General features: G+C 44.0%; 1 protein-coding gene across 2 annotated transcripts in view; it reads left to right on the top strand.

The window, feature by feature from the left end:
* Positions 1-16,322, top strand: part of LOC138283718 (astacin-like metalloendopeptidase) — a 728,958-nt gene that overhangs the window by 25,751 nt on the left and 686,885 nt on the right. For both annotated transcript variants that reach the window (XM_069221760.1, XM_069221761.1), the window contains exon 2: positions 12,060-12,084. In XM_069221760.1, the coding sequence (XP_069077861.1) occupies positions 12,060-12,084 (25 nt within the window). The remainder of the gene's footprint in view (positions 1-12,059; positions 12,085-16,322) is intronic.

A 16,322-nucleotide genomic window follows, 5' to 3' on the forward strand; every position in this document is an offset into this window, starting at 1 on the left:
ATTTAAAGCAGATAGAGATACCATGTTTAGATAGTAATTAATTGTAATTTAACATCCCCATTAATGGTAAAGTTAATATTTTAGTCACAGTTCTAAAAATACCACTTTTAGAAAGTTGGCAATTTCATGTCCTAACCATTTCTGCCTTCTATCAATACCCTGGGTCACTTCACTGTGAATGGCTCTGCTGTTGTGGTTTGTTTATTCCTCCCAGACAGTGACACAAAGGGGACTAGATGTGGGCTATCTTACCCTGCCCCACATACACTTCAAAGGTCTTGCCTCCAGCGTACAGAATGGATCTTGACATCAGCCTTTTGTCACCCCAGACAGTTTTGAGTCTTGTTAGAGGAAGGGAGGAACTTTCCAGAACCAGATATGGAGGGTAGGAAAGTATGTCCCACACACTAAATCTGGCTCCAGGTATAAATATTGGACCCCCAGAAACACTCTTCAGAACATTCATGGAAGAAGGGCTGCCCTGCTGCCAGAGGACTGCGCTGCTGCTTGAGGACTGCCTAGCTGTCTGAGAAGGAACATTGGACCTGGTTACCTTCTTCCAAGGATGACACACAGTGTGACTCCATGTGTCTGTTGACTGACCTCCTGTGAGAGCTACAGGGACAAAACAAGCTCCAGAGGCCTCCCCGCAACTGCCTTGCTGATCTGCTGCATCTTGGCTTGCCTGCACCCTGCTGCTAACCTTTACCTGAAGTGAGCCTGAATGCCCAAGAGGTGCCCTCCCCCCAGTCATGGGCCCTTTGGTGGTATCAGAGTGTTCTCCTCTCTGCCTAAATATAGGTTATATCGAATCTGACACAGCACGATACATCCTGACATAGGACCTCGCATTGCAACACCTCGCAGCACCTGATCAACAGCTTTATCAGAACTGATGCGATGCAACTCGATTCAGGACCTCGCGTTGCAGCCCTGAAAGCTCTGCATTAGAACCAATGCAGCGTGATACAACTCAATGCAACACCTCACATTGCAACCCTCACAGCTCCTGATTGGAACTGATGCAGCGCAATGCAAAACTTTGCAAGGCAGCACTGCACAGCTCCTGATTGCAGCCTTGCATCAGGACATATAGTACAACTCTCAGCGGGAATACCCTGGTCCCTTTATCTGACCCGCACTCTATCGTGGCCTGAGTGGACTTGTGAGTTTGTCCTAGTCGGGTGCAACCAGATAGTCACAATTGGCGTTTTGTGCTTAATGGTGCTATTTTTACTTACAACTTTAAAATGTAATATCTCTGGTTATATTGATTGGATTTTTGATGTTCTGGTATTATTTTATTTATAAAAAAATGCTTCATTTTCCCTAATTAGTTTGGGAATTTTCTTGTGTTGTGTTTTCACTTTATTACTGTTAATGTGCTGCATAAATACTTCACACATTGCTTCTGAGTTAGGCTGGACTGCCTTTATGCCAAGCTACTGGAGGGGTAAACACAGGTGGTTCACCCTGACAAGGATTGTGGTTGTTGCCTTAGTAAGGCTTCCACCCTCTAATCAATAACCAGATTTCTTACAGATTGTGTTTGAGAGATTATGGCTATATTTAGGGTTACTTAGGTTTAGGGTTTCAAAAAGGGTTGCGGTAAGTCAGGGTTATGATTAAAGATAGGGGGATAGTTAAGTTGAAGGTTTAGAGTTAGAAGTTGGGGTAATGCAAGCAGTTAAAGTCACACATTTTATGGTTTGTATTGGAAACGCGCGCTGTCCCTCCAAGTGTTGTTTTACACTGAATATGTACACTTTTAGATTAACGTAGAGCATCCTGCTGCTTGGTAAAATACTTTAACCTCCCCCAAAAGATTTAAGAAAATGTAATTAATTTTGCAATGATATAGTAAATGAAATTAAAATTTGTTTTTAAAAGTAAAAACTGAGTGTTTGTGATTGCATGTGTGTTTGCTAGTGTATGACAATGTGTATGAACATGTTTGTATGTCCTCTAGTTAGTTAATTACATTTAATCAGCCTTTACCTCCCACCATAGTTTTTTGTGAGTGAGAATGCATGTGTATGAGAAGTATAACCAGTGTCCTTGTGAATGTGAATATGCACATTTTACCACTATGATCCTGGAACAAACCATTCATCATCTGAAGTCCTCCCTCACCACTATAGTAGTCTGGATATCGTAGGGCTATACCACTCTAACCGCATAAAGACTGACATTATACCACTTACTGTAGAAATCAAGCAACACATGCAAGGCTGGCTCTAAGTAACGAACGCCATTGCTTCACCCTTCAACTCATACAAGGTACCAAATCATCTGGCTCCTCCATGAGCTCCAGCTGCAATTGTATAAGCCACGTTACTTACTAGACAAAATCCATCAATCTCCAACATTCCATGCTTCAGGTCTTTTTCTTTCCAAGCCTTGGTCCTGTGTCATCTCAACATCTCACATCCCTCATCAGAGAACTCCTTATTACACAATTTCTCAGAAGTCTCCTTGTGTCAGCCACATTTTCCATCTCCTCGCCTTACTTGCCATCTTCTTACCCCATCAGAGGTGTTTACCTCACTCCATCTTACTCACATTGTATGCGGAACTCGTACACACACACATTCACACACTCACACACAACTGCCCCCACCTCAACCCCCCCACACATGCTCATACACCTCGATCAAGAAGAGAAAGCCAAAAACTTCACAGCCAGGGACAACCCAAAACTGATCTTTGGGACTGGTTCCACCCTACCAACCAGAGCATGAGCCGGGGGGGGGGGGGGCAGAAACCACTAGAAACCAGGGATTCTTTTTTTTTTATACTTACACATAATGGGAGCAGCCCCTTGGGCAAAGGGGGGGGGGCAAAATATTTTTAGGCCTTTTCTGCCCCTCCCGGGGGCAGATCGGCCTATTATATTTAGGCCAATCTGGCCCCAGGCGGTGCAGAAACCTATAGACACCAGGGATATATATGTCTTTTTATTTACTTTATGTTTTTATGTATGGGGAGCAACCCCTTAGGCAAGGGTCACTCCCCTGGGGGGACAAATTATATTTAGGCCATTTCTGCCCCCCGGGGGCAGATCGGCCTATTTTTGTTAGGCCAATCTGCCCCCAAGGGGGGCAGAAACCACTAGACACCAGGGAATTTTTGGTTTTTATATACTTGCGCATAAGGGGAGCAGCCCCTTGGGCAAGGGCCGCTCCCCAGGGAAACAAAATACTTTTAGGCCTTATCTCCCCCCCCCCACCCCCGCGGGCAGATTGGCCTATTATAATTAGGCCGATCTGTCCCCAGGGGGCAGAAATCCCTAGACACCAGGGACATATTTTTGTTTATGTTTACTTTTGTTTTTTATAAATGGGGAGAGACCCCTTAGGCAAGGGTCTCTCTCCTGGGGGGCAAATTGTATTTAGGCCATTTCTGCCCCCGTGGGGGCAGATTGGCCTATTTTTATTAGGCGTATCTGCCCCCAAGGGGGGAAGAAACCACTACGCACCTGGGATTTTTTTTGCGCCAATTTCACGCAAAGGGAGCGACCTCTTAGGCAAGGGTCATTCCCCTAGGGGGCAAATTTATTTTATGCCATTTCAGCCTATTTTTATTAGGTGGATCTGCCCCCAAGGGAGGCAGAAACCACTAGGCACGAGGGATTTTTATTTGCGCCAATTTCACGCAAGGGGAGCGACCCCTTAGGCAAGGGTCGCTCCCCTGGGAAGGCAAAATTATTTTAGGCCATTTCTGCTCCCCTTGGGGGCAGATCGGCCTATTTCTATTAGGCCGATCTGCCCAGGGGGGCAGAAACCACTTAGGCACCAGGGATTGGTGTGTGTGTATGTGTGTGTTTTGTTGGGCAAGGGTCACTCCCCATGGGGGCACATTACTGTTGGCTATATCTGCCCCCCCGGGGGCAGATCAGCCTATTTTTGGAAGGCCCATCTGCCCCCAATGGGGGGAAGAAAGCCTACCAGAGACCAGGGAAGATTTTTTTTTTCAAAATAAGGGGGTGGGGTATGGCCATACCCCCACCCCAAATAAATGGGGTCAAAGTTGTTCTGCCCACTACTGGGCAGATGGGACAATTACTCCGGATCCACACCCCGGGGGGCAGAAAGTCTACTAGATGCCAGGGAATTAAAACAACAAAAAATAATGGGGTGGTGGCTACCAACCAGTATGGGCCTGGTTATGCCCCCACCCTAACTGAAGGGGGTAACAGTCTGTCAGCTCTCCCCCGTGCACTAAAACATCTTATCCCATGGCAAGCAAGAGGACATTCGATTATTTTGGGTTTTGGTTTTACATTTGGGCCATGAGAGCTTGGCTAGCTCTCAAAATCGTCCCACTTGGAATGGTGAGGTTATGCTCCCACCCCAACTGAAGGGGGTAACAGTCTTTCAGCTCTCCCCTGCGCACTAAAACATCTTATCCCATGGCAAGCAAGAGGAAATTTGATTATTTGGGGTTTTGGTTTTACATTTGGGCCATGAGAGCTTGGCTAACTGTCAAAATCGTCCCACTTGGAATGGTGAGGGCTACACTTTTTGGACTTTGGGACGCTGCCATGTAGAAAAATCCACAAGACCTAGACACAGCTAAAAACTGGGTGAGTCCAGGGTGGTGTGCTTCACATGCACCCGCACCATTTTCTTACCCACAATGCCCTGCAAACCTCCAACTTAGCTGGAAATCACACCGTTTTCCCAAATTTTTGTGATGAAACCTTCCAGAATCTGCAGGAATCCACAAACTTCCTACCACCCAGCATTGTCTCATCTATTTTCAAACTGCCCTTTTGGACCCGCTTTGGTTCCCCCTCAATTTCGAATGTTTTTGGCTCTTCCCTGTCAAAGGCACTTGGCCCACCTACACAAGTGAGGTATTATTTTTACTGGGAGACTGAGGGGAACGTTGGGTGGTAGGAAATTTGTTCCGGTGGGGTGATCCCACACAGAAATGTGGGAAAAATGTGATTTTTTAGCTAAATTTGAGGTTTGTTGAGGATTCTTGGTAAGACAACATTGGGGGATCCATGCAAGTCACCCCTCCCTGGACGCCCTCGGGTGTCTAGTTTTCAGAAATGTCTGGGTTTGGTATGTTTCCCTGGGTGGCTGCTAAGCCCAGGACCAAAAACGCAGGTGCCCCCCGCAAAAACAAGTAGTTTTGTATTTGATCATTTTGATGTGTCCAGATAGTGTTTTTGGGGCATTTGCTTTCACGGGCACTATGCCTACCCACACAAGTGAGGTACCATTTTTATCGGGAGACTTGTGGGAACGCTGGGTGGAAGAAAATGTGTGGCTCCTCTCAGATTCCAGAACTTTCTGTCACCAAAATGTGCTGAAAAAGTGTTTTTTTGGCCAAATTTTGAGGTTTGCGAAGGATTCTGGCTAACAGAACCTGGTGCGAGCCCTACAAGTCACCCCATCTTGGATTCCCCTAGGTGTCTAGTTTTAAAAAATGCACAGATTTACTAGGTTTCCCCAGATGTCGGCTGAGGTAGAGGCCAAAATCCACAGCTAGGCACTTTGCAAAAAACAGCTCTGTTTTCTTTGGGGAAAATGTGATGTGTCCACGTTGTGTTTTGGGGTATTTCCTGTTGCAGGTGCTAAGCCTACCCACACAAGCGAAGTACCATTTTTATCGGGAGACTTGGGGGAACACTGGGTGTAAGGAAATTTGTGGCTTCTCTCAGATTCCAGAACTTTCTATCACCAAAATGTGATTAAAAAGTGTTTTTTTGGCCAAATTTTGAGGTTTGCAAAGGATTTTGGGTAACAGAACCTGGTGAGAGCCCCACAAGTCACCCCATCTTGGATTCCCCTAGGTGTAAAAATGTGCATGTTTGGTAGGTTTTCTTAGGTGCCGGCTGAGTTAGAGGTCAGAATCCACATCTAGGCACTTTGCAAAAAAACAGCTCTGTTTTCTTTGGGAAAATGTGATGGTGTCCAGGTTGTGTTTTGGGGCATTTCCTGTCGTGGGCTCTAGGCCTACCCACACAAGTGAGGTACTATTTTTATCGGGAGACTTGGGGGAACGCTGGGTGGAAGGAAATGTGTGGCTCCTCTCGGATTCCAGAACTTTCTGTCACCGAAATGTGAGGAAAAAGTGTTTTTTTCTGCCACATTTTGAGGTTTGCAAAGGATTCTGGCTAACAGAACCTGGTGAGAGCCCCACAAGTCACCCCATCTTGGATTCCCCTAGGTGTCTAGTTTTCAAAAATGCGCAGGTTTGGTAGGTTTCCTTTGGTGCCGGCTGAGCTAGTGGCCAAAATCCACAGCTAGGCACTTTGCAAAAAACACATCAGATTTCAATGTAAAAATGTGATGTGCCCATGTTGCGTTTTCTGTCGCTAGTATTAGGCCAATCCACGCAAGTGAGGTACCATTTGTATCGGGAGACCTGGGGGAACACAGAATACCAAAACAAGTGTTATTGCTCCTTGTCCTTCTGTACATTTTTTCCTTCCAAATGTAAGACAATGTGTAAAAAAGACGTCTATTTGAGAAATGCCCTGTAATTCACATACTAGTAAGGGCACCCCGGGATTCAGAGATGTGCAAATAACCACTGCTTCTCAACACCTTATCTTGTGCCCATTTTGGAAATACAAAGGTTTTCTTGATACCTATTTTTCACTCTTTATAGTTCAGCAAATGAATTGCTGTATACCCGGTATAGAACGAAAAGCCATTGCAAGGTGCAGCTCATTTATTAGCTCTGGATACCTAGGGTTCTTGATGAACCTACAATCCCTAAATATCCCCACAACCAGTAGAGTCCAGCAGATGTAGCGGTATATTGTTTTAAAACATCTGACATCGCAGGAAAAAGTTACAGAGTAAAACGTGGAGAAAAATTGCAGTTTTTTTACCTCAATTTCAATATTTTTTTTATTTCAGCTGTTATTTTCTGTAGGAAACCCTTGTAGGATCTACAGAAATTACCCACTTTTCAGAACTGTTTAGCTTTCTTGGATCCAGCATTGGTTTCACACCCATTTCTGTCACTAACTGGAAGGAGGCTGAAAGCACAAAAAATAGTACAAATGGGGTATGTCCCAGTAAAATGCCAAAAAAGTGTTGAAAAATTGTTTTTTCTGATTCAAGTCTGCCTGTTCCTGAATGTAGCTGGGAAGATGCTGATTTTAGCACTGCAAACCCTTAGTTGATGCCGTTTTCAGGAAAAAAAACACAAGGCTTCTTCTGCAGCCTTTTTTCCCATTTTTTCTTTTTTTTTAAACTAATTTCTTTTTTATTTTGGCTAATTTCTTGGTCTTCTTCAGGGGAACCCACAAAGTCTGGGTACCTCTAGAATACCTAGGATGTTGGAAAAAAAGGACACAACTTTGGGGTGGATAGCTTATGTGGACAAAAAGTTGTGAGGGCCTAAGCGCAAACTGCTCCAAACAGCCAGAAAAAGCCTTGGCACATGAGGGGGAAAAGGCCTGGCAGCGAAGTGGTTAAACCAGGTTGGGTGTCTTTAGCACAGGATTTGGCGGCTTTAACTGTGTTTTAGATAGGCCTTTTGTTACTAGTTTTTTAAATAAAAATATACATTCAGTTGGCATCACAGGAAGATTATTCTTCCCCCTTGTGTGAATGGTAATTTAGACTATGGGGGTCATATGAACACGGCGTTAAACACCGCCTTGTTCATGCTGGCAGTCTTTCCATAGACCACCTGCCCCCTTGAGACCCCACCGGCCACATTGTGAACATTCTGCTGGGCCGGCGGGCGGAAACAGTGTTTCCGCCCGCCGGCCCAGCAGAATACAGGGCTGGGACATTGCCGACGGCTCCACATGGAGCCGTCTTCAATGCCTCAGGGCGGCAGTTGCAGACCTGCGCGACGGGGCAGTGCAGGGGCCCCCAGAGGGGCCCCGGAGCACCCCTTCCGCCAGCCTCTCCCTAGTGGGGGAACCCGCCAGCGAAAGGCTGGGGGAAACAGGGTACATTATCCGGAGGGCAGTGCTGCCCTGTCGGATAATGTAATCTGCCATTGTCAGGCTGCCTGTCGACAGTAGCCTTGCGGTGGCGGTGTTTAGTATATGGCGGTTCATACCTTTTCTCGCCAGATCTTGTCTCCTGCTCAACTCCGTGCGCCCTCCTTATCCTGGCCAGGGCACTCCTAGTTTCTGCTCTGTCCTTCCCTCCTTGTCACCTCTTCGCTGTGACTCAGCATCCCTTGGCTCCTGCTACACCCTCTTCTACTTGTTACCACTGCTTATGGTGGTTCCCGCTTTTGGTCTACCCTGCCGTCCTTGTCAAGGCTTCACTGCACTTCACAACGATGTCAGTTCTTCTCTGCCCGCCGGTTTCCACCAACTGCTGTAGCCTTCATGCCACATCACATTGTCCTTTTTTAAGGCGGGCACATCAGCCCCTCTGATTCACTTGCCAGGCCACTCAGGCATTCAGAGAGCCCAGCAGCCACCGTGCATGGTAATGTTTACGAAAAGGGTGTATGGTAGCACACTGCAACACCGTGAGAGATGGAGACAATTTGACACCTCACTCTTACTACCACCAGCACAACACTACCATTAACACCACTACTACCAACATTACCACATCACCATTACAGTTCCCACCACTGTTACCGCCACCATTACCACCAGCAGTAATATCAGTAATACGAATGCTATCATTACCACAACCCTTACTACCATTACCACGCCGCCATCACCACGACTACTACCACTTGTGCCACTACCACAGGTTTGTCCGCGTTTGCGTGTAAGATCATTGTGTGTTTAAGCTTTGTGTGAGGGTAAGGAAATGTTCACTTGGACATGCTTATGACAGACACTGTATGTACTATTAACAATAATAAAAAGCATTGGCAAAGCCAAAAAGTCTAGCTTTAGTGTGGTAAATACAGAAAAACAGAATTTGTGATGCGTGTGTTTGTAACCTTTACCACGCCAAAACCAAACTTAATGATTTTGCCAACACTTGTTCTATAGAACGAAGTCTCTACACTCTTGTAGATGCCCCCACATTTTGAACTTTTGAAAAATGCTGTGCAGCAATATCAAATGGTTTGCCCAGCATTACACAATTTCGCCGCCTCGCAAAGCTGAGACTGGGGCCAGACTTCTCAATCATATAATCTGCAATTTAACTCCGTGGATTGTTCTCTGTCTGTCTCTTCTGTGACAGAGAGAGCACTGATTTACATATAATTGTTTTTCAAAATGTAAATAGGTGCACTGCTTAATAAATCTAATTTGCAAAGCATCCAAATTATAAGCTAAAGCAGATTCCATGTAAGACATTGTTCAAGAAACAAGGGGGCTGCAAAATAGGGGCGCACAGAAACCTATATTGTGCCTGCGTTCTCCAGGGCACGAAGTGGAATGTAAGGAAAGCACAGCACTACATTTATATATTATCATCACTGCCCTGCACCAGTCACCAAACACAAATGTTTCACTGGAAGCCATACCTCAAAGCGGCAATAAAATAGAATTGTAGGACAGTAAGGTCACAGGCATTGGGCTTTCTCTCGAGTTACAGGCTGGGAGAGCTCTGGTGTTCACCTAGGACATTTGTCCCCATACAATTTTACTTTGGCACGCACTTTAAACTGCACCTTTAGTGGAAGAAGAAAAACATGTTTCGCATTTAGTTTAAGCAAAAACATTGTCATAGAACTCCCCTTCATCTGGTTTTTATTTACAAAAATGCAGCAAAATAGGAAATAACAGGGTAATTCCTTGATTGGCTTTGGCCTGTCATTCAAATATGAGATATGCATGCCCATATACGTATTCTTATAGGATGGACTTTGGGCCTCATTTGGGGTGGAAAGTCACAAGCCGGTGGCCCTCCAGCCCCACCTTACCGGTAGTGCCCTTGCTGTATTTAGAGTCTATCTGGATATATTCAGAGCTCCTAACTTAGAGGTCCATCTGCCACAGGGCTGCTAGGTCACAATGTGTCATGCCACCCATTTGAGGGCAGAAGTACTGTCACTCATTGTCTTTGTTCGCGCTCCCCATACGAGGCATGGCAGAAAAGGGCAGGAAAATATTAAATGGTCATGACCTATACCTCGTCGTGGACTGGAAGACCGTCTGCTAGGCTGTAAATAAGACCCTTAGGTTCTTTATTCATCATAGCCTTTTAAATGAGTACTATTAAGATAGTAAATGTCAAAGAGGACACAATTACATTTACTACCACCTCTGTCTGTACTATAATGTACCTGCAAGTGTACACTATGAAGATGTTTTATTCTTCTAATGAGCTTGTGACATCAGTGAAGGGACGATCACACACCAAGGGCCATATTTATACTTTTTGACACAAACCAGCGCCAGCGCAGGTTTGCGTCAAAAAATGTACCTCCGGCTAACGCCATTCCAAAGCACCAGACAGGCGCCTTATTTATGGATTGACGGTAGCCAGCGCCGCGGGCTGGTTAGAGTAAAACAAAATGACTCTAACCGGGCAGCGCAGGCGTAGGGAAGAATGAGGGTTGTGAGTCAAAAAATGGTGCAAGTCAGGTTTGAATCAAAAATCATGGATCTAACTGGACTTGCCCCATTGTTTGACGCACAACCCCATTGTTTGACGCACAACCCCCATTGAAATGTCTCCTGTCTTAGCAAAGACAGGAGTCATGCCCCCCCTGCCCAATTGCCATGCCCAGGGGGCTTCTGTCCCCTGGGCATGGCCATTGGGCACAGTGGCATGTAGGGGGGCCCAAGTTAGGCGCCCCTATGCCACATAAAAAAAAATAAAAAAAATACTTACCTCTTCTTACCTGTACTTACCTGGGATGGGTCCCCCATCCATGGGTGTCCGCCAGGGATGGGTGAGGGTGGCGGGGGTGTGCCTGGGGGCAGGGAAGTGCACCTGTGGACTGCTTCCATGGTCAGAGACCATGGAAATGAGCCCACAGGTCCCTTAACGCCTGCCATCACCCAGGCGTTAAAAAACGGCACAAATCAGGCTGGGTGACATTTTTTAAGGCCCGCCCCCTCCTGTGCGTCAAAATGACGCAGGAGTATAAATAAGGCGCACAGGCCTTAAAATCATTTTTTGGACGGGAACGCCTACTTTGCATGTCATTAACGCAAGGCGGTTTCACGCATCCAGAAAATGACGCACACTGCTGAATTTGGACGTTTGGGGGGTCGGGCGTCAAAGTATAAATATGGTGTTAGGTTTGCGCTGAATTTGCGTGAAACATTTTGACGCAAATTCAGCGCAAACAGAGTATAAATATGCCCCCAAGTGTGTGTGAAGTCTCTGAGTTCTCAAACAAATCTCGGTCATAACGACCAAGCTTCTGTGCTAAAACTTTCAGGTAAGAGGTGGGCTACACTTTGGGGAAACCAGGACATTTCCAAACAGACCTTTGCCTCCTGGGAGTGCAGCAGAATCGAGACTGGCCTGATGTGTAACTAATTAGTTACTTGCATTTTATTACTGGACTCGTGTATTTCAGATATCTGTTTTATAAACACTTTACATCCCTGTGGTCACTGAAACCGCTAGTACAATCCTCTTGTGTGCAAAAAGATAATTAAAAATACTCCATTTTATTGGGATGATACTCTGAACAGCAGTCACGAAAACATAAAATGGAAAACACAATGGACAGCATTAGTTTGATGTTTTGACTGTTTGAAATCGGTATAGTGTTCCTTAGGGTCTAAAACTCGTTAATTCTCCATCTGTGAATATGCTATGACTCAATGGATTTATTGATAAAATCTTATTAGTGAGAAAAGGGTGTATACAAGAGCAAACGATAATGTTCACTACTGTTTACGATGTGGTTTGGATAGCACTCCAAAGAGGAAAATATTTCATTTCAGATTTCAGTTCTAACTTTCACCATCAGACTGTTTAGATACATTATATCATAATATCCAGAAATTATTACTGCATATTCCAAGTTACTGCTAGAGATACTGTTGTATACAATTGATAACATACAAACATTTAAAGGATACAAACGAAAATCTAGCGATTATATTGCCAGATGCCCACAATGTTAGGTACATCTCAGACTTGCGTAATGTATTATCATGGAATAATTTTGTCTTGATTTTTCTCTTGCAGTTGGTCACTTCAGGCAACACTGCTGGTAAGTAGGAACAGTATTTTTTTAGAGAAATTCAGCAACATGTTAAATTTTAAGCAATGAAGGATAATATATGACAGAAAGGGGATCTCTGCGAACTAGCTTAGTTTTTACTGAGATCTCTGGGAACTAGCTGCGTTTTTAGTGATTGAATCCACCACGGTCTTGAGGAGCAGTTGGTCTCGCAAACATTTAGAAACGTTGTGAAACCCATGAATGCGGATTTATTTAGAGAGGGTGAGCGAGCAATACCACAGAATGCCACAAAAATGTGCAGCTGAGTATAATGTCTAATAATAGCACTATCTGAAGTATCAATGGTGCCAACAGTAGAATGTTTGTGTAATTGAAGCAGAACAGCTGAGCTGTACAGAGTGCCCTAACATATAGGGGTTTGTACCCTATGACTAAACACTACAGGGGGGAGAGGGACAGTGTTGGCATCCACTGTGCACACACTAATGGATTACTACAAAGGACAAACAGTGAGACACTCCCACCGCTTCACATATATCACCAATAGGCCACGATTTGAAGGCGGCCAACAACTTATTGGTCCACCCCAGGTTGAAAAGATACCCTACATAATGCATCTAAAGAGGCTAGAAAAAAGCAATATTGAGAACTTGCCGGAGACTCTTGTATTTCTTATCAATTCATCTTCAGCTCTAATGTCTAAAACGAGACCCTAGATGTACGTGCCCTTGTGGGATGCTCTGCATCTTATACCAAGGCATGATTGATGACATCAGCATGGAATGAATGAGCATAAGAGCAGAGTACTCCTATTCTGTCAGAGCAGCAGTGTAAGTCTGGTCTACATATACAGTTTTCTGACGGGCCACTCACTCTAAAAAGTTGCCGGCTAGTGAAGAGTGTGTTAGGTTTATTGGGACATGAGGCTCTCAATTCTAAGCCTTTTCTAGTTACAAACTATACAATTTCCGGATGGACCAACCACCACCATTCATTACAGGCTTTGTCGTACTGCAATTAAATGTCACAATTACATGTTTGTTCTACTATTATCATTGCAGAAACAGCATTGAATTGTAAACCCATTTTACACAAGAATGAAGATAGACCCATAAATAAGTTTCCATCATTAGTGAAGAATGACTTAATTCCCATGATTATAGATTTCACGCACTAGGAGGCCTACGTAGATCCTCACCCTCAATTTGTTTACTGTTGCCTGTAAATATGACAATCCCTTTAAATAAAGTGCAATCGAAAGCCACTGGCCTCCTTAAACCTTGCCCTTTATTAACTTGACTGCAGCAGTTAGTTTTGCACCGAATTTGCGTAAAAAAATGACGCAAATTCGACACAAATGGAGTATAAATATGCCCCAGAGTGTTTTAATCTCTGCTCTAAAACGTAATCCAAAAATATCTACCTCGAGGACCTCAGTCTCCCTGGAGTTGCCTTATCAAACCATTTAAAAACATCCTTCAACACTCATTCACCATTTCCAATCCAAACCCCCTGTGTCATAGTATTAGTGCAGTTCAGCGTCACAAAGTATAAATATGGGCCTAATTTGTTTTCAAACATCAATCAGGATGTTTTTTTGACTATTGCATAGTAATGCACATCATTGCTTTATATGGGCAGGTACTTCTTTACATTTAAAGGGAGAGTACCTGCACTTCTCAGCACTGCTGCAATACATAGTAGGAGAGTACCAGTACTGCGCAGGAGTGAACATGTACTCTAAATAGTGAGTACCTGCACTTCTACATTCCAATTCAAAACACTGGTGTACATTACTATGCAATAGTCATTAAACCATCCTGCTCGATGTTTGAAAAAAAATTGACCATCTAAGGTGATGACACAATCTTACTCTAGACAACAAATGGTGAAATGTAAAAATAGATCCTCAGACATTAGTATTTGTTAGCAAATATTCTGCACAAAGTTCAACATCAAATACAATTCTGGTGATACACTGGTAAAAATACAAGCAAAGGGTCTAAATATATTTTTCCGCTAATACCCCTGTTTGTGTACAAGAGATGTGACAATGTGGAATAATGTTTTGATTAAAATGGGAAGGATGCCTATCTGACAGCAACAGCCTATATTAAAAATTCAACTGTGTATCATGGGGACATTGCCAACTGTTTACACATTAAAATATAAAAGTGAAGCTGCTTGCAACATGCAATTTAACTTCCTGTTCTTATTCGGGTCATTGTCCTTCCAATATTTATTATGTTGCTCTAATGGAGAAAAAGGGAAAATAATGATGGCCTGAGTGTAAGAAGAACATTTGCACTTTTAATGAAGGGTCCAACTTTCATACATGTGATCAAATGAAACATAATTAAAAGAATTTAACACCATCTCCCACATAGATCTATCTGATATTCTGAATTCTCTCAAAGTCCCTCTCTGAAAAGATGATATTATTTGCTTATCCATCATCATGTCTCTGCAAAGAAAAACCCTCTCCATTGTATTAACAACTCACTAACCTGGAGCACCTTCCCAAACACCCTCAAAGCCAACCAGATTCTAAACTGCTAAGAAGCTTTTACTAGATCCAACTGAACATGCTAACTTCCATCCCACAACTCACTTCCCATTTGTTGAAAATAATCTTTAAGAAGGTTGTCATCACTTGGCCATGCAAGAATATCAGCAAGATTAACCTACTTCCAAGACTATCAATTGGGAATCAAACCATGCTGCAGTTTTGAATAAGTGGTGCTGCAGGTAGCCAACAACGCACTCTTCCTCAGCCACATAATCAGTACTAGCCTCCTGTTTCTTTTCAGACTCTCCCCAGCTTTTCACACAGCGTCAACCATCCAGCATTGATCCACACCCTGAAAACTTGCATGGGCTGACACAATCCTACAATGGTTCACATCCTACCTCACCAACTGGCAGCAACTCATTCAGATAGGAACTATTGGATCCTGGACGTTTTCCCTTCCCTTCTGAGTTTTGCAGGGCTTTATTGTGTCCCACATTAATTTTCATCTTGAATATGATATCTTAGGAGTGATCTTTGCAGACAGCAAGTGATCATCTGAGATGCTCTCCCTGCTCCTATTAGCCTCCTCCACCGCGAACGGAGCTCCTCATGCTGGACTTTGAGAAAGAAGCTTTTACAGCAGGACTAACCTTGTTGATTTATCTGGCCCATAGTCAGCCATTGTGACGTTCCCCTGGCCTTGCACAACATGTTGACTGCGAGTGGTGCTTTGGGCCTTTAGGCCCTATCTCTACCTAAATCTTTGACATTGAATACCTCTGGTTCTACTGATTGTATTTTTGGTGTTTTGGTATCATTTTATATATATCAATTTACTCTAGATTTCTAAATTGGTTTGAGATTTTGCTTGTGTTGTGTTTTCATTCTATTACTATTTGTGTGCTGCATAAATACTTTACACTTTGCCTCTTGGTTAAGTCTGACTGCTTTATGCCAAGCTACCATAGGTTTAGGGACAGGTTAATTTAGTGACTCTTGTGGTCACCCTAACAAGGATAACCCAATTCCTTACATTAGTGTTCAGTGGTGGGATCCAGTACTTGTGTGTTGTGCAGTGACATTCAGTGTTTTTGTGTGACTCTTAACTCCTATATAAATAACTTGATACTGGATTCAACTTCCTTTTTTAATTCTCCTTGATTTGCAGTTTTTCACTTTTCCTTTCGTATTTAATTCCTGCCTCTCATTGTGTGCACCTGTGATTCTTTCCTGCAAAGATGGAGTTAGATCTTGTCAACTTTGAAGCCTGCTGTATGGCTGAGCTGAAAACGTTGTCCAGTGATAAGGGGCTGAAGCAAGCCAAGGGCTCTCCAAAGTTGAAGAATGAGTTAGTCCCACTAGCCTTTGAGAGGTCTGCAGAAGGCAAGCTGCAGCACATACAGGATCAGGAGGATGATGATGATGAGGAAGATGAAATGGATGAGAAGGAGGATGAGATAGAGGCTTGCAGCGACCCCAGGTCTATAAAGAGAGGAGAATCTTCTAACCCCTGCCCCCGAACTGAGGTGAATTGGAGACACACAGGAGTGAGGTCACTTAATTGGTCCAGCACAGGAAACAGTGTGTCCTCCCACCCCCGTCACCTAAGGAATTTAAAGACAGCAAAGCTGAGTGGGAATTCAAGCTGCAACTTACTGCAAAAGCCAGAAGGACTGAGGCAGAGAGAGCCCAGGAAAGGGCCCTGGAGGAGAGAAAGCTAGTCCTAATGGAAAATACGTTTCTGTGGGCTTAT

Source organism: Pleurodeles waltl, chromosome 3_1 (assembly GCF_031143425.1).
Source record: "Pleurodeles waltl isolate 20211129_DDA chromosome 3_1, aPleWal1.hap1.20221129, whole genome shotgun sequence".
Lineage (NCBI taxonomy): Eukaryota > Metazoa > Chordata > Amphibia > Caudata > Salamandridae > Pleurodeles > Pleurodeles waltl.